The 24,180-nt window shown below is 38.2% G+C and overlaps 1 protein-coding gene across 1 annotated transcript in view; it reads left to right on the plus strand.

Annotated features, from left to right (window-relative positions):
- The first annotated feature begins 1,716 nt into the window (after window positions 1–1,716).
- The window catches only part of PNPLA8 (patatin like phospholipase domain containing 8), a 41,180-nt gene continuing 18,716 nt past the window's right edge, over window positions 1,717–24,180 (plus strand). Inside the window, exons 1-8 of the mRNA XM_059816555.1 lie at window positions 1,717–1,751; window positions 2,482–3,697; window positions 4,537–4,686; window positions 5,920–6,071; window positions 7,821–7,915; window positions 13,268–13,439; window positions 18,120–18,177; window positions 20,401–20,595. Coding sequence (XP_059672538.1) covers window positions 2,573–3,697; window positions 4,537–4,686; window positions 5,920–6,071; window positions 7,821–7,915; window positions 13,268–13,439; window positions 18,120–18,177; window positions 20,401–20,595 — 1,947 coding nt within the window. The 5' untranslated portion in view covers window positions 1,717–1,751; window positions 2,482–2,572. The remainder of the gene's footprint in view (window positions 1,752–2,481; window positions 3,698–4,536; window positions 4,687–5,919; window positions 6,072–7,820; window positions 7,916–13,267; window positions 13,440–18,119; window positions 18,178–20,400; window positions 20,596–24,180) is intronic.

The following is a 24,180-nucleotide window of genomic DNA, read 5'->3' on the forward strand; positions in this document are numbered from 1 at the left end:
TCTTGATGCATGAGCTTTTCATTGTATTTTCTCCCCCTGTACTATTGATGGAGAGGGAGTGACAGAGCGGCTTTGGCGGGCACCTGGCGACCAGTCAGGGTCAACCCACCACATGGACAGGAGGCAAAAAAGGAATTACAAATTATTCAGTTAATATTCATAAAATATTCAAGAGCTGGAGAATGTCTTGCACTGGGAGACACAGAAAGTTCAATCTGTTCAGTTTATAAAAAAAAAACCCCTCGTGATAGCAATTACAACATGCAATGGATATAAATTTTCCTTGGGGGAAGAAAACAACAGGTAAGAAAATTAAATTTTACTTTTTAATTTGTGAGAAAGAACAGAAGCAGATGACTGGAATCCGAAACTACCAATGAAACACTATCCTTGTAACGCTCAAGGCAAGGCGTTCCTCAGTCTACCGAGGCATGCGGTGCGTTCACCGTCCTCCACCATCACCACTGTAAGTTCAGGCAAGTTCATGAAAATTGTATTTCAGTGAGGCCGCCTAGGCGGGAAGCTCACAGGCCTGCTGCTGCTCTTCAGCCTGGCTGGGCAATACCAAGGTGCCCCCCAAACCTGTCAAGCCTATGAAAAACACAGTGTTTGCGATCTTTCTCCAAGTACTGAGCGGGAAATGCGGGCGGATACGCCCGGGGCGCCGCCACCGAGCGGCCGGGGAGGAGCTAGGCCGGGTAAGGGCCGTCCTCCTCCTCACGGCTCCCTCACCCCCAGCGCCTCCGGGGGGGGGGCGGGGGGGCGGCACGAAGAGCCCGGCACCGCCGGCAGCGTCAGGCAGGACCAGCTCCGCTGTCACCGATGGGACACCAGCCGCCACCGCCCGCTCCCCAGCGGCGATAACGCCAGGCGGGCCCCAGCGGCCCGGTCCCACCCCCGCGTGCCGCGCCGCACATCCCCGCCCCGCCCTCGCCGGCCGTAACTCGCGCGCAGGCGCAACAGCCGCCGCCGCCGACACGGCCATGACCTTGCCCCGCCTAGCTCCGCCCCACGGGCTGCCGCATGAGGCGCGCGGCCGCCCTGCGTCACACTGCCCGCCCCCCGCCCCGCCCTCCGCGGCCGGTGAGACGGCGCGTGTCTCAGCTGTTTCCGGCGTGCTGGGCGCGGCGCAGGCGCAGAAGCGGGGCGCAGCTCGCTGGCCTGCGCCGCTGTCGTTGCTGTTGCTACCGCCGCCGCCTAGCCCGCTCCGCCGAGGTGGCATCGCGCGGGCCGTGGCCCCAGCGGCCGCCCTGCTCGTGAGGGGCGGCAGGCTCTGCCTGGCGCTCGGCGGCGGCGTGGGGCGCGGGGGGAGGCGGGAGCCGTTGCCCAGCAGGTATCCGCCGCCGGCGGAGTGGGCCGCGTCGCCCCGGGGGGTGTAAGGGGGAGCGGCGAGCGCGTGCCAGGCACGCGGGACTCGCGTGCGTGACGCAGGGGTGGGTGTGGACGCGTGACGTGGGGCCGCCACCGCCGGGCACGGCTGGGGGCGGGGGGGACACGACAGGACGGGACGCGCCGCTTGTTTACGCGGCCGCTCTCGAAATCGTTTCTGCGAAATGGCGCAAGGTAGAAGCAGAACCCGCTCCCCCTCCCGGGGCAGGAGGCGCCCGTGTGTCTCCATATATAATCACGCCCGCCGCCCGCCCGCGGTCGTAGCCTGGAGCACGGCTGCACGGCGGCGTCGGTGACCGAGCAGGAGGGCTGGCAGGTGTGGGACGGGCACAGCGTAGGTTCGGGCAGCCGCTGAGGAAACTGTAAGTAAGGACGCTCCTGCCTGCGGTGGTATCGCCTCTGCTGTTACCTCGGCGTAGGCCTGCCCGGGTGTTAGCCTGCCTGACCTCCTCTGGCGCTTGTCACAGGAGCTAGAGAAGTCTGAGCTTGCCGTTTAGGCAAATAATGGATTTGCTCCTGTGGTTTCAGCGCAACTGTTGCATACCGTGTAAAACTCTGATCCACCTCAGAAAGATCTGTGTTTTCCTTGTAGAGTAAGGCTTATATACTCCTTAGCTCTTAGGACAGGAACGTTTTGTTGAACTTCTGGCTTTGCTCTGAAGCTTTGCTCGAAGAATCTGTGTCCTTTCTCCCTGGGAGGAATTCTGCAAAGGGGTGGTAATATACTGATGGTTTCATTTGAAATTTGGTCCCTGCACAAGATAATTTACTAAAGAGGTACAAATTTCCTTTTATTGGGAAGACTGGCAAGCAGTTTTCTATATGTCACTAAATGCTTTCGACAAGTGTTGGTATTGCTCAAGATGGACTTAAATGGGCCTTTAAGGAGTAACGTGTTGAAATTAAAATGTTGGGATGACGCTACCAAATGTCCTGAGCAGTAGATATCCCCATGAGATTATGTGATTTGAATCTTTATCTGTCTTTACTGAAAGAAAAATAAGCTGCATGTGCTTTAAACAACTCTGATTTTAGTTTAACTTGTTACTGGGTTTGGGTTTCCATTGTTTTTTTTTCTTTTTTCTTTTTCAGATACACTGTGATACAAGAGTTATTTATTGAAATATATTTTCTGGAATGAAGTAGACAAGCAACACAGAAAAGGTGTAATTATTTATAAGTAATGACAGTTCATTTATCTTTAGACGCATATTTGTTCTTTGTGATTAACCCAAAAAGTCTTTGGTGGAAGCAAAGAGACAAATACCTGTATTTGTATAGACCTAAAGTCTGCTGGAGGATAAATCATGCCATTCACCTAAGAGTTTTTCATACAAGCGAGCCTCGGTGTAAATGGGCCAGAAGCAGAACATTTTGGTGTAACAAATACATTTACAGCTACGACTTTTTATACTACAGAGTTTCTAAACTTTTAACTTCTTCTTCCAAAGGACTTACAAAAGTGAACAATCGCATGTCACGAATTAAGAATACTATAGAATCTGTTTCAAAGGCAGTATCTGGCACTCACAGTGAACTGGTTTCACGGATAGCTCGATTAAAGTCACACTCAGGTACTTTGGGAAAAGCAAATAAAAGTAATGCAGATGCAGATAACATCAATGCAAATCTAGAAAATGATAAACAAGTCACAGATGCCAGAACTCAGGAGGATTGCAACAGAGGCCCAGCTGCAAAGAAATCCGCTTGTGCAAATGAAAACTCAGAGTCTATGTTAGTACGTTCAAGTGGCATTTATCAAGATACTCCAGAAGATTCAGCATCTACTAAAACCCACCTTTTTCATATAAGCTACTTTTCTACAAATTTTGGAGAGACTTACAACTTCGTAGCTGATCATATCAACTGGTACTTTAATAATAATTCCGTTATGGATCAAGAGAAAAAAAGGAATGCTTTGTTACAGGGCTCTAGAAGTGAAGAGAAGAATAAGCTTGATTCATCAGAAAATACTCTAATGAGTGAAGAAAAGACAGTGGCTTCAGCAGCTACTTCAGCTCCTGAAGCAGAGACTCTGGATGCTGAAAAGACAAGTACTGCTCTCCCAGTTTCTGCTAAAAAAAGTATTGCAAACTTTCTTTCATATCCCAGTAACAGTGTACAAGCTTTTGTAGACAGTTACATTGGTGGGTTGGTTCCCAAGTTAAGATCTGATACAAAAGTTATTTCACAAGAAAAGAGTAAACAGCCAGAACAAGAAGTGTCTGAGAAAGATGAGGAGGACAAAGCAAAAGAGGCTAAGACTGCAGAAGAGAGGGAAAAGCATCTGTCCCTTCAGAGAGAAAAGGCAAGTCTTTGTTTAGTGTTATTTCTTTATATATTATTTCTATGTATATGTGCATTTTATACAAGTGTATGTATACACATGTGTGTATACATATATGTAAACTTACATATACACCTATATACTTAGATAAGTGTATACCTATGTATGTGCTTACATACATACATATATATGTATGTGCTTACATACATATATATGTACACATTTATGTGTATATACATATGTATTTCTATAAGTATATGTGTATATGAATGTATTAAAACTATATAAACTTTTAAATATACATACTATATGTATGTTATATGTAAACTTACATATACATGTATGTACTTATTTCTAAGTATATATATGTATGTATACTTACATAAAATCTGTATATACTTTTTATATAAGCATGTATATCTAAGTTTATATGTATATACACATACCTGTGCATAACATATACATATATTTAGTTCATATATATGTGGAGAGAGACTACATAAATACGGATAGATCTACTTGCTTTTTTTATTGTAGTTATAGTAATCTTACACTCCTTCATGGTCCAAATACTATGATTTCAGAGTTGCCCTGAAAATACATCTGAGTACATGCTGACACGTTTGTTTGGTGTATTGTTGCTGTGAGCTGCTTTTATTTTTCTAGTAAACAATGAATCAAAAGGTTGCCTCTTTATGTTTAAGCAATGCTTACTCAGAGCCTGTAGCAGATCTCTAGTACAACATGCTGTCCATTACTTCTGAGAAATCTTAAAATAACAGTTTGGAATTAGTCTTGACAAATCTTACACATTTCTTAGAGTAGTTTTATGATATACAAATAACTTTATCTTTTTTTAGATTATTGCAAGAGTGAGTATTGATAACAGGACTCGAGCTTTAGTTCAAGCCCTACGAAGATCCTCTAATCGAAGAGTCTGTATCAGCAGGGTTGAAGAACTGACCTATCATCTTCTAGAATTTCCAGAGAGCAGAGGAGTTGCAATTAAGGTGCAAATAGTCTTTATGCTTAGACCAAAAATAAATATCTGACAGGTGAAAGACATAGAATAACATAAAACTTTCTTCTGTGCTTTTGTGGGCTAGTCATGTTTTCTATTTGTAAAGATTACAATGTGAATGTCTCTTTTTATAGCTATTTTTTTAGCTGGTTCAAGCAGATTCATATGCAAACTATCGGTAGTTTAGCTAAAGGTTCTTAAGATTGCAATGTTTAATTTAGAAGCATACAGCATTGTCATGTGGATAGATAGTAAAGCTTATTCTAGTGGTAGACGAAGGTCGTACACTGTGTACTCTGTTGCAATTGACCAGACGGGAATGTACGGTACAGTTGATCTGCATATGCACAACAGTTTTTATGCTTGTTTACATGCTTCCTTCGGAGAGAGGTGACGATTGGAGTATAACCATCAAATAAGTTAACGTAATCTAGTCCTACTCATTCTCTTCCCTGCAGTGAGAGGACAGGAGGTGGGTGGTAGACTATTCTAGCAGCACTAGCCAAATCACAGCATTTGTCAGTCTCATGCCTTTTTCCACAAAATGTGACGGATGTCTGACATAGATTGTAGAATTGCTGGAAAAGAGATCTTTGGGAATGGAGTGCAGGCCAGATGAATCATCCAGGCAGGATACAGGTCAGGCATCCACATGAATAGATGTGAATTACTTTATTATGAAAGAGTGCATTCACTACTCCCACTTTGATTATAATACTCTATATCTTTGTGATAATAATTGTACATTTAAAAATTACTCAGTATGAGGAAGAATTTTGGTTTTGTTTTGTTTTATTATTAGTGTACTTAGAAGACATTTCCTGTTTTAAAGCAATGTGATACTTATTCAGCAAAATCTGGGCTTTTAGCTGTACTTGGTCTTCTCCTTACTTGAGTTTATATTTGGCCAATGTGACATTCAAGTCAGTAAAACTAAGCTGCTGGTAAATATAGCTTTTCTAGCTATTTGAAAGATATACAGTCACCTTGATTGTTTAATTCTGATGGGTAGTTAGCAACAAGGTGTGTACGACATAATATTGGAGTCCTTTTTTTCCCACGTTAGAAAGAGAGATGGGTAAATACAGATTTAAAGAAGTTTTCCTCTGAGTTTAGCTAATATATTACTTTTATACTTAAATGCCAAGCTAGTAAATTTAAGCATGGGTTCTTTTGGTATAAACATATAGTTAGAATGAAATATCTTTGTATTTATGAATAGGAAAAATTAATCCCATGCCTACTGCGACTGAGACAGGCAAATGACGAAAGTCTTCAGGCTGCTGTTAGAGAGACTTTAGCTATAATTGGATATACAGACCCTGTGAAAGGCTGGGGAATTCGAGTCCTCGCTATTGATGGAGGAGGAACAAGGTAAACCTCTGAGTTTTTATATACTTGTAGCCTTTTTCATACTGTAACTGGAAATAAAATTTCAGTTTCTCTTTGATAAGTTTGTGCCCAAAGATGAAATTTATGATTTACATTTCTGTTACATTTGACTATTCAAGTGATGGGTATTATTTCTGTATGCATTTGTGCTTAAATTCCATGCATTAGTAGTCCTATGATACTGAAATTACTTACCCATTTAAAGTTGGCTACACACTTCAGTGCTTGGATTGGCTCTTTCTCCTTTTGGAAGTAAATTAAATGGTTATTTGAGTTAGTCTGCTCACGGGTCTAATCTCAGAAATACAAAATCGGTGTGAAATGCTAGAAGTAGTTTATACTCTTATGATTGTGTTGACTTAGTAATACCAAAAATGTTCTTGTCTGGAGGGTGACCTGCCTTAGCAGGACTGGTCTCATATGAAAGAATGAATAGGCTAGTGGTGAAAGCTATTTTAGCCATGCTGTTGACTTATATTTCTTCTACAGTGAACCTCTTTTTTTTTTTTTTTTAATTTATGCACCACATGTCCTTAGTTATGTGTGCTGTAGTTCTGCGTGAACTTACCTACCACAGTTTGTAAAGAATAGTAGCAGAAGCATGTTCATTAAATTTCAAGTCCGATGTTTACTAAAAACTGTGTTTTCAGGCATATTGGAAGAAATCTTGTTGGCAAACATTTACTGATTCACAAATCTTTATTGGTAGAAAGTGAGGTATGAAGCCATTGCAGAAATACAGTTTCACAAACTTTTTGTTTCCCCGTAGTATTTCTTTTACTTGCATCAAAATCAGTTGTCTTCAGTAACGAGTAAGTGTATGTCACAACTTCAACACTGGTGTTTCCAAAAGTTCATTGTAAATGATAAAGATTTTACAAAGTAGAAAGAAGGATGCTATATGTATAAATAAAGTGTGTTAATTTTTCTGTTAGATTTCTAGGGGAGTGACATTGGAAGACACCCTATCTTTAGAAAGCAGTACCTACATCTGTAACACTAAATGAAACAAGTCCAGAGGGTGAGCCTGAGGACTGACTGCTGACTGTTGTGCCACTTAATTGGTGGTGTTCAGCTGGTTATAGCTTTGGACTGGGTTGGGTAGTGCTCTTCGGCACAAGCCAGGACAGATTTGGGGGCAGCATGCAGGAGGTGCCATTCTCAGCAGGATGTGTTGACAAGATGGTACTTGGTTTGGTGCTCCTTCTCCCATACACAGTTCTCTAGCTCTAGCCCAGCAGAGTTAGCACCTTAACATGCCAGATACTGTGTTTCATGCTATAGAAGCACAAGTCTGATGGTCTGGAATGCATGTCTCCCATTATTTCTGACACATTGAATAGAGGCCAAAAAAAACCACAGACAGAAAAATGCTATTTCCCAAGGGGCATTACATTACCCTGTTAAGACCAAACTTTAAGTGCTTGTGTTGTGGATGCAGCTAAAATCTATCCTGAGTCTATATCCATGGAAGATGATCATCTCTGAGCCTTTGCTACAAAACAATATGGCTGTAGCTGTTGTGTACTGTTTTGGTATGCCTGAGTATGTCATCTGTATTTAGTATTCATCATTCCATTTTAATTGTGTTCTGATACTCTTTCATTCCCTGAAATATTCAGGATTCTTACTGTTGTAGTTATTCGGTTGTAATTAAGTAAAGGTGGGCTTAATTAGAGCTATGTAAGATAAAACTACCATTGTATGTGAAGGGGTTTTTCTGTGTTTCAGGGGTTTAGTTGCGCTTCAGACTCTACGGAAACTAGAAGAACTAACTGGAAAGCCGGTTCATCAACTTTTTGACTACATTTGTGGTGTAAGCACAGGTAATTGTTAAGCCGCAAGTTGGAATTTTGCTATGAATATAGTAAAGGAACATCTGAGAATAAATGTAGATTTTGCAGAACTTAGCGGTTTCTGACTTTGAGTGTAAGTTGGGAAAGTACAGGTGTGATTTCTAAAGTCTTTCTTTTTTCTTCTGAATAAGAACTTTGGGTGATTCATGATACACTTGTAACTTCAAACTGATTTCTCATTTTTTCAATGAATGCGAAGCCTTCATTTTGTGCACGGATACAAATATCTTAGATGTTTATGGGGCTTTACAGACAGCTAAAGTACCGTTCCTCAGGGACTGATAGTGGGCCAATAGTGTTTCCTGTCTTTATTAATGACCTGCACAGCGGGACAGAGTATGCCTGTAGCAAAATCTTGGATTATATTAAATTAGAGGAAGTGGTCAGTACAGTGATGCCCTCTGTTCAGATTGGCCTGTTACAGGCTGGAGAAATGGCTTGACAGGAACCACTTAAGGTTCAATAAAGCCAAGTACCAAGCCGTCCATCTGAGGTGGGCTGACTGGCTAGAAACCAGCTTTGCAGAAAAAGACCCTGTCTTGTTGGAACAAGTTGAAGGTGACTCTTCGGTGTACCCTTGCAGCAAAGAAAGCGGACTACATATTGAGTTGTATGCACAAGAACATATCCAACAGAGTAAGGGTCTCTGTTTGGCCACTGTATGTCTAATTTGGGGCTCCTAAGTAAACCCTTAATCTGTTGGGTAGGTTCTTGTACATACTGAGTGAGTCTAGCAGAGGGCCAAGTAGATGGTCAGGGGACTGGAGGTCATGACATACAGGGAGAGAGTGCAAGAACTGGATTTATTCAGCCTTAAGAAGAGAAGGCTAAGGGGAGGCCTTATTGCTGCTATTACTTAACAATGGGAAGATACAGAGAAGATAGAGCTAGACTCTTCTTGAAGGTGTGTAGTGATAGGCGAAAAGCCAACAGACAAGCTGGAATATGGGAAGTTACAGTCAGGTATAAGGAATCGTGTTTTCCTTGCAGGGATGGTCAGACACTGGAAGGAGTTGCCCGCACAGGCTGTAGAATCTCCATCCTCGGAGATACTCAAAACTCGTCTGAACAAGTCCTGAGTAACCTGTTCTAATTGAACCTGTTCGAACAGGAGGTTGGACTAGATGACCTCTAGAGTCCCTCCCAGCCTTAATTACTCCTGTGACTCAATGATAAGTTACTCCTTCCTAGGAAGTAGGAAAATTTAAAGTGTAAGTTTCTTTTAAAAAGACAGTCATCTCTTTCAGAAATTATGCTAGACCAGTAGCAGCATAATGCTGATTTCTAACATAAGAGTTACGATGTAGTTCAATAGCTCAGTTCCCTTTAGAAACCCACATTCTCCAATTTTATTGCACTATACTTATCTTCCGTACAGTTTAATTCAGAAATAACATTAAATGCAGATTACCATGAGTAGATACAATGTTTGTATTCCCAGAGATTTGCTTAATAGGCTCAAAATAGTAGAGAAGAGGAGAATGTGTAGATTTACTAGACAGAATTTGTTTGTAGGCACAGTATAGTTCCCTGCTTTACATTTTTAATAGTCTTTGAAAAAAAATCCTTTGTTAGTTAATTTAGTAGTAAGTGTTTGTTTGTTTGGACGATAGTTTCAGTACAAAACACTTCTCTAATGTCTCCTTCAATCATAATAAAGGTGTTTTTTATTTGATAGAGAGGCCTGGTGTTCTTAATTTGATCCCACTACTCTGATTAGAACTAACTTTATTCTTAATTCTTCACCAAATTTTGGGGTTTGTAACTGCTAGGAAGTACTTAATGTGTTCTTTTAAGCTTTGTTTATACTATCAAGCTTTTGTCTGCAGTAGTCCAGCTTGCAATAATAGGTGACAAGACGTGGCTGGGAGAGGTTGTACATGTCTGTCATCATGTGTTAGCAGTGTACTTTACCATTTCAGTTTGTGTTGATGGTACATATGCCAATAGGATTTGCAGAAACTTGCAGCTGGATGAATTGTTGTTTACAAGAGTGGTGTATTAAATGATAGGAAGGATGCCTCTTGTGCATTAGAGTTGTGTGATTTTTTTTTTTTCTGCCGTGCTTTTCATATCTCTTAATATCATTTAGCTGTTTTGCCTTTGAGGTTTAGAAATAATCAGTTCGTGAATTCAGCATCACAGAGTCTGTCTTTGTAGTTAGCTTCCCTGTACTTCACTGGTGGTCATACAGCATAAATGCAGGCAGTCACACAGAAAGATCACTGTAATGATGCTGTAATGGGCCCTGCATACTTAGGTCACCTGAGTATTGCTGAGCCCGGTATCTGGGCATGGAAGCATCAGAAAATCTGCAAGTACATGCAATGCAGTGATAGCCACTGAACTTATTTTACGGGGAACCAAGGTAATGTAAATTGTGTGTGGAGTTTGTGCCTGTTCTGTGCAAAAATCCAAAGATGAAAACAAGGTAGTTGAGAGGAAGAAGTGCCATTGCCCCATGAACTGAGCTGCTGGGAATTCTGTAAGTGAGGTTGATTATCACTGTTCTACAGGGTATGACATGCTTTCATAGATGCACAGAGCACTTAACCCATTGAGGACAACTTACCTGCAGGTATGCTGTGGTTGTGGCTTGTATGTTCTTTTCACTGCGCATGTGGTCTCCCAGTATACCAAAGATACTTCTCAATAGTGGTGCACTTATAAACTGCTCCCTCAGACTGAATTATAACATCAAGAGTATGTGATCAAGCAAAGTGCATGCTACTGCATTCTCAAATGTGCTGGCCTGCTCCAAAAATTTTAAAAATACACTTTTTTCCTAAATTTCTATATTGGTGTAATAATTAGCGGCATTCAGATGCATTGTATGAGGGGTTCAATCATTGACGTGCTGTGATCAAAGGTTCTCTAAGCATATTGTTTTCCAGTGCATTTTACTACAGAGACATCTGAATTGTACTGGTCTCTTTGATCATCAGTTTTGGATCTATATGAAGGTTGCATAAGGACTTCACATAAGGATAGTCTTCCAAAATATTCCTCCCAAGTTAAGAACAGCACAGGGCTAGTGCCTCCATGTATTCTCCCAGCCTTCAGTGATTGGCAGATGAGGAGCCTCCTTAAACAAAGCTGGCATCTCTCTGTGTTCATGATTTTTTTTTTTTTTTTTTTTGCCCGTGATGTCTTTCCAGTTTTGAAATGCATTTTGAAAACCTTTCTGACAGAAGAAGTATTTTTTCAGGAGAAATCATGAATAAGTCAAGCCATGGTATTATAGAGCTGGAAGCATCCTTGGGAGGTGATCTCATTTCCCAAGGGAAGGATCAGCTGTGTGTGTTTCACTATTGACAATTTTCTAAGATTTTGAATCAGACCTCTTCAGAAAACCTGTGCTAGTGCTCCACTGTTTTATAATTGGGAAAAAAAATTCCAAATGTCTTACGTGGATCTTCCTGTTGTAGATCAAATTTGTTTCCTCTTGTCCTGACTCCCCAGGAACATGGATAACCGATTCTTTCTTTTCTTTGCAGCAGCCTTCTGTGCATTTAAAGGCTTTTGTCATAGCCTGTTTACTCAGGCTTTCCTTACAGACTTATTTCCTAGACTTCTGATTGGTTTTGGGGGACTCTTTTGTGTGGTTTTTCTTTTCAGTTGGTCCATATCTTTTTTTGAAGAATGTCATTCAGGTCCAGGTATGGCACTTCAGCTGAACTCTTACTAGTACTGAATAAGGAAGGAATACTTTTGTCTTTCAGGTTATATTCTCGCCTTTCTTGTGTCTTATTAGCCAACTGTATCCCTGTGTTCTTCAAGATATGCTCCTTAGCATCCCAGGTTTTATTTAGGTATTTTTTCCCTCTGAATTGTTGGCTGTCAAGGCTGAGATCGTGGCTGGAGTATAGGAGTCTGTGATACAGAGCAGCATGTGATGGAAGCGGCAGAAGCTTTTTTTCACTGGACCGTGTGATAGAGCTTGCACTATACCTTGGATTTTGACCTTACTCTCCTGTGGGTGTCTTCTTACTATCCAGCAGTTTTCAGCAAAGCCCTTTAATGTATACCTTGACCCTGATATTACCTACTGCCACTGGTGTGCTGATGCGGACTGCAGTTTTTGGTGTGGTTTCTCAGGAGGTGAAGTGAAAATGAGTTTGCATTTGGTATGAATTTTGGCTCTTTGGCTTTGAAACTATTCACTAAAATAGCAAATGCATGATATTATAGGATTGATGCTGGAGAGTTTTAAGAGGAAAAGAAGGTAGCGGAGGATTTGCATGATTCAGGAAAATGGTGTTTTGCTACTGCTAGGTGTTCAGCTGTGTTGAATACAGGCATTTGGTGATTTGGCAGTTGAGTAAGTTTCTCTTGATGAGACTTTGTGTCAGGTAGGCCCAGGTTATATTAAGCATGTGTGCTACATTTTAAAAAATTGAGACCATCAATCCACTGACACTCAGCTGTCATGGCCGTGGGATTTTTGAGAGCAAAAGAAGTCATGTTTCCTTTAAAGCCATCTGTAACTTTCTTTATGTAGTTCTTTCTGCATATGTGTTTTATTCTTACTCTGTTTCAAGAATTTACTCCTTTTTAAATTAATTTTATTCAAACCTATTACATTAATTTCCAAATTGGAAAAATCATGTGTCCCAGTTATTCCTAATGCTTAATTACATGTCCTCGCAGTATTGCACAATTAGATTTAAAGGTTGTATATGTCCCTTTCAGTTTAATATATCTGAGAATTGTAGTGATGCATTAATTGTATTTTTCCACAGTCTCTTTAATGGTGTTCTGCAACCATGCTTTTTGGATACTGTTGTTTTGTTCCTACAAGGGTAGGTCGTAATTTTTTTAGGCACACACTAGATGGCAGCATGTATGAATGACTAATTATAAATGGTGCAACCAAATGTATTCCAAACTAGTCAAAGCTCCTTCTTTTTGCAGAATTTTCCTAGAAACTCAGAGTTTGCTAGATAGCAAGTAATGCTGCAAATGTATTTTTAATACCACAGCATAGATTTCTCTTACTCATTTCTCTTTCCAAATAAAGCAGTGGATTTAATTTGATTTCTGCCATATATGTGTTTGCAGAGATGAAATCTGCAAAATGAAATGATGCCATTCGTCAACTTCTCATAGTTCTGTTTTTGAAAGTAGACTCTTCCTGTCTTATGCATGTCCTTTAAAACATAGTTTGTGATCTTTGAACAGGAATTTAGTAATACAAATGTCAATTGATCTTCCCTTTTCAAGATAGATATTCTGCTAACCTATGAACTACATTAAATAGTAATCCATCTTTATAATCTTACTCCAGCCTATATTTTACATTTCAAAATATTTCTTTTTCAGGGGCTATATTAGCTTTTATGTTGGGATTGTTCCATATCCCTCTGGATGATTGTGAAGAACTGTATCACAAGTTAGGATCAGATGTTTTCAAGCAGAATGTCATTGTTGGAACAGTCAAAATGGGTTGGAGCCACGCCTTTTATGATAGTGATATCTGGGAAAAAATGCTCAAGTAAGTAGAAAATGATCAGGTGAAAAATAATTAGCATAATGTCTGAGAGCCTTTGGTTTTGTTATTGTTTCACTGGTAAGCAAATACTTAAAATAACTAGAAAGGATTAGCATATACTCTCATTCTTTTGAAAGAGCTGTTTTCATATTTACCAAAACATTGAAAGCCTTTAATGTTTTCTGTTTCTGGGGAGTAAAGTAAGCTTTAGTGCACTGATTTCTGATTATATTCCTGTCTGCTTGTCAGCTCTGCTTTATCTGACTCATTATAGATCTGCTACAAATTTTGCTAGCCGCCTGCTGTGCCTTTTTTCTTATAGGCGATATGGTGAGAAATGAAATCAAGTGCTGTAGTAGGGATTTTTGATCTTAGCTGCTATATTGAGCAGTTTTGCCCATTTCCCCTTTCTTTGAAAAGGGAAATGAGCTGTAAGGATTGCAGTGAAAAAAATACCTGCTGTGTCAGAGTTGCCAGTGAAATGGCATTTGTTCATAGATACGTTTACAAATGCATTAATGGCTATTCAGGAAAAGTCACTGGAAGAAATTAGTAATATTTATTGCAAGTTTTATTACTTAGCTTTATTCATCTGTATTTGTATTGATAGTTCCATTGTTTATAATTTTTAGCAAACTAATGTCATAGTTTCCTAAACAGTGTAAGCTGGTACTGCTACTGAAAGAGCTGAAACAACCTTCTCTGAGAGCAAATGTAAAATGGTAAAAAGCTTTGCATAAGTAATGATAAGTTCCTTTGGGAACATGATTAATGTGCTTTATGGGATTGAAAGAGATTTTTCTAGACATTATAGTGGGAATACCTGTGCTGCCTGAGTTTTAATCATTTCACTTCTTTGCTGAAATGGAGAGAGAGGCTTCCAAGCACTTTTTCTCTGTACTTTTGCATATTTTTAGAACTGAATGTGTTTATCAAATGAATATTGTGATTTTTTCTTCTCAGATATCTGGAGTCCTTCTTTTTTTAGAAAAGAGATTTTTTTTCTGCCTTCCCTTTTTTCGTCCCCTGCTGAACTAAAAGAAGCCTTGTGAAAATCAGAATTACCTCATGTGAAAGTGTTTTACATGCCTTTAATTAAAATGTTGTTATTCTTTGCAGCTACATGTAACACATGAGGGAGGTAAAGCACTCTGCTCCTGTGCAATGGATAGAAGCCAGGCAATTATTGTATTGTCCATAGATTAAATTAAAAACTAAATTTACTGATCAACAAATGACTTTTTGTTGACCTCATTCTGCAATGTTTAGGGGAGATGCTATGCCTACACAACATTTTATTGAAACAGTAGGGATTCCTGTAGGCTTCTTTGTGATGTGGAAGCCTAGAACTAAAAAGGGAATTGAAAGGTTATATAGCATCACTTATGGCAATAAGAAGGTTAGGTCTAACTTTCAGTCATTACATGGGAAAACTGCTTTATGTTTTGTTTTAAATTTAAAAGCCTTACCTGTGCTGGGTGGGATTTTCTTGTTTAAATGGTAGTGGATTTGTCAGCCTTGCTTGAAATAGAGAGTATCTGTTTATAATATACAGGCATGCAATATACATTTAGCCCTACCACAATATCGATGGTATTATTTTCTGTCAGAAAGTATTCTTGCTGAAAATAATTAAGCTAATGTTGCATTAAGCTAATGTTTCATGCATTCATGAGGCATATTATAAATTCCATTTCAGAAAATCACAACTAATTTTGGTTATCTAACTTTTTATTCTGAGTGCTGTAGGGAATTGATTTTGTCTTACATATATGTTTATTTTAACTCTTCTCATGTATTCCTTGGATTACAGTTTGAGGACTGGTTTTAATCAGTTGCTTTTATTACTTTGTGCAAAAATTATACTTACCGTACATTAGTCTATGTAATGCTATATTGAATTGCATTTGTAAGAAAAACCTGGCTTATAGTTCAAAGCTGCCTGTTTTCTTTTGACTGTTGTTTACATATAGAATTTTCTTCTTTCATACTGTTTTCAGAAACTACTGGAGAAATTTGGTGAGCAGTTAGCGTTTTCACGAGCTAACTAAAATCCCATACTGGGAATTTGTAATATTGAGAAGCAATCAAGCACTGTATAGAGGGTAGGGTAAAAGTTACGTGTCTTCTCTTGGTAGGAAAATGGATAATGCACGTGTTTGGGATTACAAGTAATAATACTTCAAATCAATATTTGTTATGCAAATTGAAGTATAAATTGAGACTGCTCTCCAGTGACTAGACGGGCAACACATTCTGTACCAGTTAGTTACTCCAGACATAGTTAACAGATTTCACAGCCTTATCAGTGAGGTGTTCTGTATCTTTATGGAACATGCAATAAAAGTCTACTGTAGGTTTGGTAAAGATACTTTTGTTGTTGTTGTTAGAGGGGAGTAAAACTTACAGTTTTGCCTTTCAAATTGAATGCTTGTTCTCCAGACTATTTGATTGCACCCTGGCTGTAGCCCATTAGAATGTTTCTTTAAGCATATGGTTGGCAATATGTTCTTCAAGGCATTATTGAAATAAGTGTTGTAATATTAGTGACTCGAAGCAATGAAAGAGCAACATTTGTAAAGGAGACTTGTTGCTTAGGTGAGTCATGTCTAGAGGACATAGGTCACAGACAGACGCAAAAAAAGCAGATAAATGGAAAAATAGGATGCAAATGAAATTATGAGTAAAGTAATAACCCATGAGTGGAAAAAAGTTTAAATCCTGTAAGTATTTTACAAACTTTAATATCAAAGTGATTTGGGTGTTGTTATGGACAGTTAATGAAACATCTGTATACTTGTGGTCAAACAAGATGATTCAGTGTGTGATGGCTGGGACTGAAAATGCAGAACATATTATAATGCTGTTCTATTAATCCATAATACAGTTTCATTTAAAATACTGTTTACAGTCCCACTTACACCATTTTAGAGAATGTTTCTTTTGCAGGATTGGTGAAAAGTAGCCAGTGACCTAAAGACAAATCACACAAAGGAATAGGAACTCTTTATTGTTAAAAAAAGCAAACAAGTTAAAGTGGTAATTTGAGATAGTAATCTTGAGAATTACCATTCTCATCTTTTACTCAAGAACAAGAGACTATTCAATAAAATTAAAATTAGGAGACTTTCTCTTTTAACACAGCATGTGAATAAACTGGAATTAATTGTGTTGTGACTTCAGGAAAGAAAATAATTGAACAGTGAGGCTTGACAAAAACATTTATATAGTACAAAATTACAGTACTAATGTTAGCAACGAAACTAAAATAAATTTGGAGGTGATATTAAACTTCTATCTGTAGACCTTAATGTTTAAAGTTGTATAGTAGTTTAAGGGTTTTCTTGTACCTACTCTGAAGACATCAGTTCCTGGCCTTCCTAAGAAACATGATGTGAGAAAATAATTACTCGGTTTGACAGTTCCTGTAATTAAGCAGTGCATATTGCTTATGCAGTTTTTTAATCTCTGCATTCAGGGTTTGGGAAAAAATATCTAATACAGATATTTGCATCGTTTTTATCTACTTCCTCCTAAATCAGTAGATGTCTTTCATATCTTGCTTCTGTCAATCTCATCTTTTATTTCTGAATATTCCTGCCTCATGGTTCTGTGTGCCTTCGTCTCCTTCTGTAATCAGTTAGTGAGTGCAGATGGCACTCTTCTCCTTCTGGTTGGTGACTGTGAGACTGGAATTAATGCATTTATTGGAAAAAAATAAAACAGTGCTATTGATGTAAGAATTGTGTCAGCAGCAGTTTTTGATCATAGGACTAGAAGCTGTTCACCTTCCTTCTTCCCTCTCAAGGACACAGCCATCCTTCAAGCACAGATATCCACTGGTGGAACAGTAAATTGTCCTACCTCCAAATAAGTTTACTGTCTACATTGAGGACTACTGCTATTGTAGCATTTAAAGCTTCTTTTATCTTCTGACCTGACTAGATTGATAAAGGTGGTGTTTTTAACAGTGGAAGCGCTACTACCTACTGTCACAGTAGCGCAAGCTATAGATGGATGATCTCTTAACAACATATGGGATCACCTTTCTTAAAGTGTGGCAATACTGAAAACCGTCTTTGCAGAATAAGGTAGATGCACCACCTGTGTTTGTGTGGGCCGTGTTCAAGAGGAGGAAGAAAACTTGCTGATTTAAGTGAAAGCTTGTTCAGAATCATTGTGGATGAGCATCTGCTCTGTAGAGTTTTATACCTTTACTGTAAGCAAATCGAAGTTGAAATAGATGCTGACAGGAGATTATTGGCTAGCATAATGATATCCTCCAGTCTCCTGCACTATGCAGGAGGGCTACCTTCTAGTTAGCAATCAGAATACTGACCCTAATGCTGATGTGATGATAAATTACAATGCTTAAATGTAGCAAAGTACTTTGTTTTCCTCTCACAAAGTGGTTGAGTAATCGTGATGATTTATGGTTAATTATGTGGTGAACTGAGTAACTGAATCAAGACCTCAATCGCTCTTCAGATTTATTTCCAACAGCCTAGAAGGTTTGAAATACTGGTCCATTGAAGTCAACCATAGAAATCCAATTATTAAAGTGAAATCCAAGTATTGGTTCTTTTAAATGCAAAGTTCTCAGAAGTAAGGATGATAAAAATCTATGTCTTCTGTTCATGCTAAACTGATGGATTGTTTTCAATTTTTTACACTTACTTGTAGAGAAAAAATGGGCTCAAATCTTATGATTGAAACTGCAAGAAATTCCAAGTGTCCAAAGGTAAGTACATTTTTCTAATGTAAATACTAATTGTGTATTCCACAAGTACTTTTAAGAGTTCTGAGTAAGAGTACTATCCCTAGAAGAATATTGGATAAACAGCATGAGTGTTGATACACTCTCCAAGCTTCCATATGAGATAATGCATGCTTTTAAAGAATAAAAATTCATTAGATTCTTAAATTTCTGCAGCGATTTCTCATATTTTGGTTAATACTTCAAGTTAGAATATGTTTCAGAGATGTTAAAAGGCTTGTAAGCAGAGAAATACTAGGTCAACTACTTGAAGTTGTGCAAAGTTTGTTTTTTCATATAAGAGAATTACAGTATCTGGAGATCCTGTCATGTCAGCTGTGATCTGTGTTACCGTGTAGTGAGAGAACAGGGTTTCTCCTCACTTTATCTGGATTACCAGGTTTTCTCCAGTCACATTCATAGGTCCAGAGATCTCTAATCTTCCTGTATGATCTAAAGGGCACCAGTTAATCGGAGCAGCAGCACAAGAGTGAAAGATGAGAAAGCACGAGTATTTTATTTTTGGTGAAGGATAGGGTACGAAGAAAGAAGAGAAATATAATAGCATGTATTTCAGAACAATCTGTAATTAACAGGTGTTTTGGTGTCATAGCACTATATTCAATGCTTTACTGCTAAATGGAAGATACTCACATTTTTCTAAACATAGAAACATGTGCTTGACTGACTGCATTCCTAGTCCATGTCTAAAACAAGGACATGAAAAGGCTGGAGTGGTATGTTGCTTTCTGAGAGAGACGCTATCCTACGTTGACTTGAAAGTTATCTTTGAACTGGGATCTTTGGCTTTCTTCCATGTTCTTCAGTAATAAAATGTGAATATAAATAGAGTTGAAACTAGCTATTCCCAGTAATCGCTTTGTAGTGTTGGCAGTGGTGACACTCTTTACAAGGCACAGCAAAATCAAAATAAAACACGCAGTTGTGTGCTCTGCTGCTATTAAATTCATGGCGAGATGGATTTTTCCAGAAGGTGCTCAGCACTTCACAACTTAGACTGTATCATGAAGTGGAAGTGTATATGGGTATTACCAAAAATAAATTCAAGCATCAGTTTGATAAGTTTTCTATTAAATTTTCCAAACTTCATTTTCTTACTATGTCTAGTAGTGCTTAGAACAAAACCTTCCTTTTGACAAAAACGGGAAACTTTTCCTGCATCAAATGATGGAGTACGAATCATGCATGTGTTTTGCTTCTGCATTGTCACGTGGAAGTTATACTTTTCTTGTTTTCTTTTTTGTAAGGATGGACTTGCTGTGAATTAAATGATTTAACTTATGTAGCTGAAGAATGGAAATGAATACAGTGATACCACAGCATCAGCTGCTGGTGTGGTTGAGTAATGTTTCCCAAAAACACTGTACTCTGTAACATAGTAAACAAAATAGAATTGAACACCCACTTGTCTGCTAGAGTATGTTCTGAACAGTGCCAGCCAGGCTGGCTGCATCATCACTAAAAGGTCTTGCACGTGCTAAGGCTCACCCATAACTATAGGTGCTCTCGCCTTGTGTGATTATATCTGTAAGATGTGATTTTTCCACCCCACCCCCCCCCCCCAGTCATGTGTTTTGTTTTATGGAAGTACCATTTCGGCTTTTCACTTAGTTTTATGTACGTGACTTTTTGTTAATGACACTTAGTGTCCTTATGAAAAACCTTGAAAGATTTATGTTTGATTCTTTTGGTTTTTTTTGTTGGGAGAGATTCTTCCTGCAAAATTCTTTAACTCGGGTTGCAATATTAAGTAATCATTTTCTTGGAGAAAGAATTTGGTTGACATTTGTAACATTTCTATGTAATGGCATTGTTGCATTGCTGGTTACAGACTTTAGAGAACGAACTACTATTCATAAAGGTGAAACATTTTAAAATCATGTAGATGACACCAGCTTTTTGTTTAAATATCAGTGGATAAATATTGGTAGAAACAGAATAGCCACTGGAAACAATTAATTTCAGGTTAAAAATCACATTTTCTTTAGGGAGTTTGTTTTTTGGTTTGGCTTTTTTTTACTTTCGCTTTTTAAGATTCAGATAGGCATTATAAAAAAAAAAAAGTAAATAAATAATGAACCAAGTGGGATTCCAGAGATGCATTTACTGTATAAATTGAACTTCATATTGTGGGAAATTATTGTTGTTATTACATATAATTTTTTTGTTCCTCCTATAACTCACTAGGTAGCTGCAGTAAGCACCATTGTAAACAGAGGAACACCACTGAAAGCATTTGTTTTTAGAAACTACAATCACTTCCCTGGTGTTAAGTCTCATTATATTGGAGGCTGTCAGTATAAACTGTGGCAAGCCATTAGAGCATCATCTGCTGCACCAGGTTACTTTCAGGAGTATGTTTTGGGCAATGATCTTCATCAGGTAAGTTGAAATCTTCTGGTTTAGTAAATACTTTCCAATATTATACCTGAGAAAAAAGTAGTCTCTATTTCTGAATCAGAACTAACTAAATAAGTTGGCGGCAGAAGGGAAATCTTGGATGTATAGGGGTAGAAAAGGAAATTTTGAGCTTGTATAGCCCTTATAGAACTAGAAAGGGTATAGGCTTAAAAATCTTAGCCTTCTCAATACAAACTTAAGCTCTTCTGCTGTTCTTTTCTTCTCTGCCTGGAAGGAAACCTTATATGAGTTGTAAATTGCTTCTGACTTCCTGCTTACAACTGGTATTTCATCGAGCATTATTTCACTAAACAGATGGTATAACTTTTACAGTATTGTTAGATTTGAAGTGTGAAAAAAATCAAGTTATGCATTTCAGTGTTCCTTTTATTAGTGCATAATTTCAGTTTACAGTCTACTTTTAATTCTTTCCATTGATAGCTTATTAAGCTCTACCCTAGTTCTGAGCTAGTAAAAAGAATAAGAGATGCCATAGCAGTAAGATTAAACTCAGAGGACAACTGCAAAAGAAATTCCGTTGAGGATAAAGCAATGTCTCCTATCAACAGTGTATGCTATTTTATTGTATTATAGCTTCTGTTGGTGACCCTGGTTAGTAAAGAGCAAGGCAAGTTAATTTCTTTAGTAGTTTTTTAACCATTGTGGTTTTGTCCTCCAGTGCTCCTTTATTGTTCTGCAATTCTCCAAGTTTTAAAAGAATCCTTTTTACAATACATATTAATTTAAAACTATTAGTATTTATTTTTAAAAAGATCTGTTGCAGATCTGTGGCAGAAAGGACTCCAAAGGGTGACTGCTGTCTTTGTTGAAGGTCTCTGGTTCATAGGATTCTATCACTTACATTTAAAGAAAGCATTTATTACATTTCCATCATATTAATTCATATGGTGGCATTAGCCTTAACTACTAGAAAGCAAAAATATCATATTTTGAGTAACAACTTGTACCTGGATCACATACAGAATTTCTCATGGTGTCCATTAAAAGGCTGTGTAATCTCATTAGCATTGTAATGTGCATAAATAATACTGAAGTTTAAAGACTTACAGGTAAATAAGGAGTATAAGATGAAATAGTGAAGAATTAGTTAGATTAAGAGGTAATAAACAGAAGCATTGATCCAGAGAAACAGCTAGAATTTAATCCAGAAAAACCCAGCATACTTCCATATTTTGAATTAACATTTATAAGGAGATGGAATAATTATATTCAGCTATATAAAAGCTCTGTGTAAGTTGGGGGGATGAAGAGGAAGGGTTCCCATGGAGGGCAGGATGGTTCTACTACATCAACCAGATTCTGAGAGTTCTTCCAATTTATTCTGTTTCCCTTTTTTGTTTAGCATCCGTTTTTTTTTTTCACCCTCCCTTACCCCACCCCCCAAACTCCCCAGTATGGTACATCTTGTTATCCCCAAAACATTATGATCAAATACTACCTGAAATAAGCAAGTAAGTTTTGGGGGTTTTTTTAAGCTAAAAATGGAGTAACACATCAGATTTTCCAAGCCTAAGCACTGCTTGAAATCCTGAAACGTGGTTGTCTTCCATCTGGCCAAGCAAAACTGGAAAGGGAGCTGCTTTAGTCTTTGGAGCTGTTCCAAGCTGCTCCTTAACTGCTTGAATGGGTCACTGTTAAGCTATGTGAAGCACTTTTCTTCCTCTTCTCACCTTTCTGCCCCCTCTTTCCTTGAATTGAGAGGACATCAAAGTCTGTCTGTGCTTCTGTATGAAGAATAGCTAAATAAACAACAACAAAATGATTTTTAACTTCTACATAGTGCTTAGACAATTATTTATCTTAATACCATTTCTGAATTGGCAGACTTATGTGAAATGCAGTAAGGTGGATATTCATTTCATCTATATTCACTTTTAAGTCCAATTTACCAGACTAGAGAATGTATGTTTAGTGTTAATAGATATCAGATCCAGTAGTCTCAGACACACAGAGCTAGAATGAAGTCTAGTTCATTTTTACATATTCCAGGCTCTTGGGACAAAGCCCTTCCATATGATCTTACCAACACTGTTTCAAAAACTCACCATTCTTTTCTATTTGACATATTTTAATTACTAGAAAGCAAGGGCTTAGGATGTGATTCACCTTTGTAAGCCATAAAGAACTAAATATGCTTTCAGTACTAAAACTTTTTATTGTAGTAGAACTAGATGCTAAATTTTCTGACTTAAACTTTCATATTATCTTAAAATCTCTCTTCTACCCGGGCATGATATTTAAACACTTTTGAATTCTTGTAGAATCCAAAGGTTGTCATCTTTCACGTCTTTCATGCTTTTGTTTCCCCAGATCACACTTTTCTTACCACATCTCTATTTCCATAATTATCTATTTTCTGTGGGATGTGCTTGGTTTTTTATGGACAGCTGGCTAGCAAGGTGCTATATGGCAAATGCTACATAACTGTCTTCATGCAGTTTTCTATCTCAGATTATAAATCTACCACTGCACACTCAAGCTACCTTGAATTAAGTTGCTTTAACCCTGGGGTAAGAGCCTCCATGCATGTAGCAGACTATTACCTTTATGTTTCTGGGTGTAATGGTACCTCAGTGGAAAATGCAAGGTAATAAGGAGTTTTATCTCTGTTAAAGTATCCAAGATTAATTGAAAAGAATACCTATGTAGAAACACATTTTTAAATAAGTAGAATCCTAAATGCAGTCACATTTCTGTTTAAAACAGCTTTGTGATTATTTTTAAAGTATGTTAATAACTCTTAGTCCTTAGTTATAGCTCATATCATAAATACGATATAGTAAATTTTTGTTAAGCGCCTTTATTCTAAAAGTGCACTGCAGTTGTTATGTTAAGTTCATCGACCAGGTCATGTATGATACTAACATTTGTAGTTTATGTGGAAATACTTGCTGTTTTCTATCTTACACTTTAAGCCTATACACTATCTAACAGGTTGGGCTGCTTTTGAACTACAGAAATAAATGAAGCATAACATTGTTAGACATTCTCAATAGTACCATGATTTTTGTAAAGTGCATCAGCACAGTGCGCATTAATTGTAAATAATAATTGATGCCAAAGGCTTCAATATTCTGGTAGAGTGTCAGAAAGATTATGGTCTTCTGAGGATTTTTTTGATGGACTGGAAACTTCCATTATTTAATCAACATCTAGCATATGAACACAAACCATGCTAGTTTCTTATTAACTTATATATAATCTGATATTTCTAAATAATTCAAAGAATAGAGATGGCCAAAATGTGAAAATGGTTGTAAAACATCTGTGAAAATTCAGGATAGTAAATACAAGGGTATTTGTTTCCTGGCTTTGAAGTTTGGGACTCTAAAGAATTATATATGGACACCAGGTTTTGTGCTGGCTTATCAGTCAGTTGTACATTTTAAATCTGAATGAAAAGCACTCTGGCAGTTGATCGGTCTTAGGAATCTTCAAATGTGTGAAAATATTTATTATGATAATTGAAATTCAGTGGATTTGTTTTATGGTCAGTCTGCATATTCTTGTCTTACGTGATCTAGCTTTTGTTGGAGTCCTTTCGCA

This window comes from Gavia stellata, chromosome 4 (genome assembly GCF_030936135.1).
Source record: "Gavia stellata isolate bGavSte3 chromosome 4, bGavSte3.hap2, whole genome shotgun sequence".
Taxonomy (NCBI): domain Eukaryota; kingdom Metazoa; phylum Chordata; class Aves; order Gaviiformes; family Gaviidae; genus Gavia; species Gavia stellata.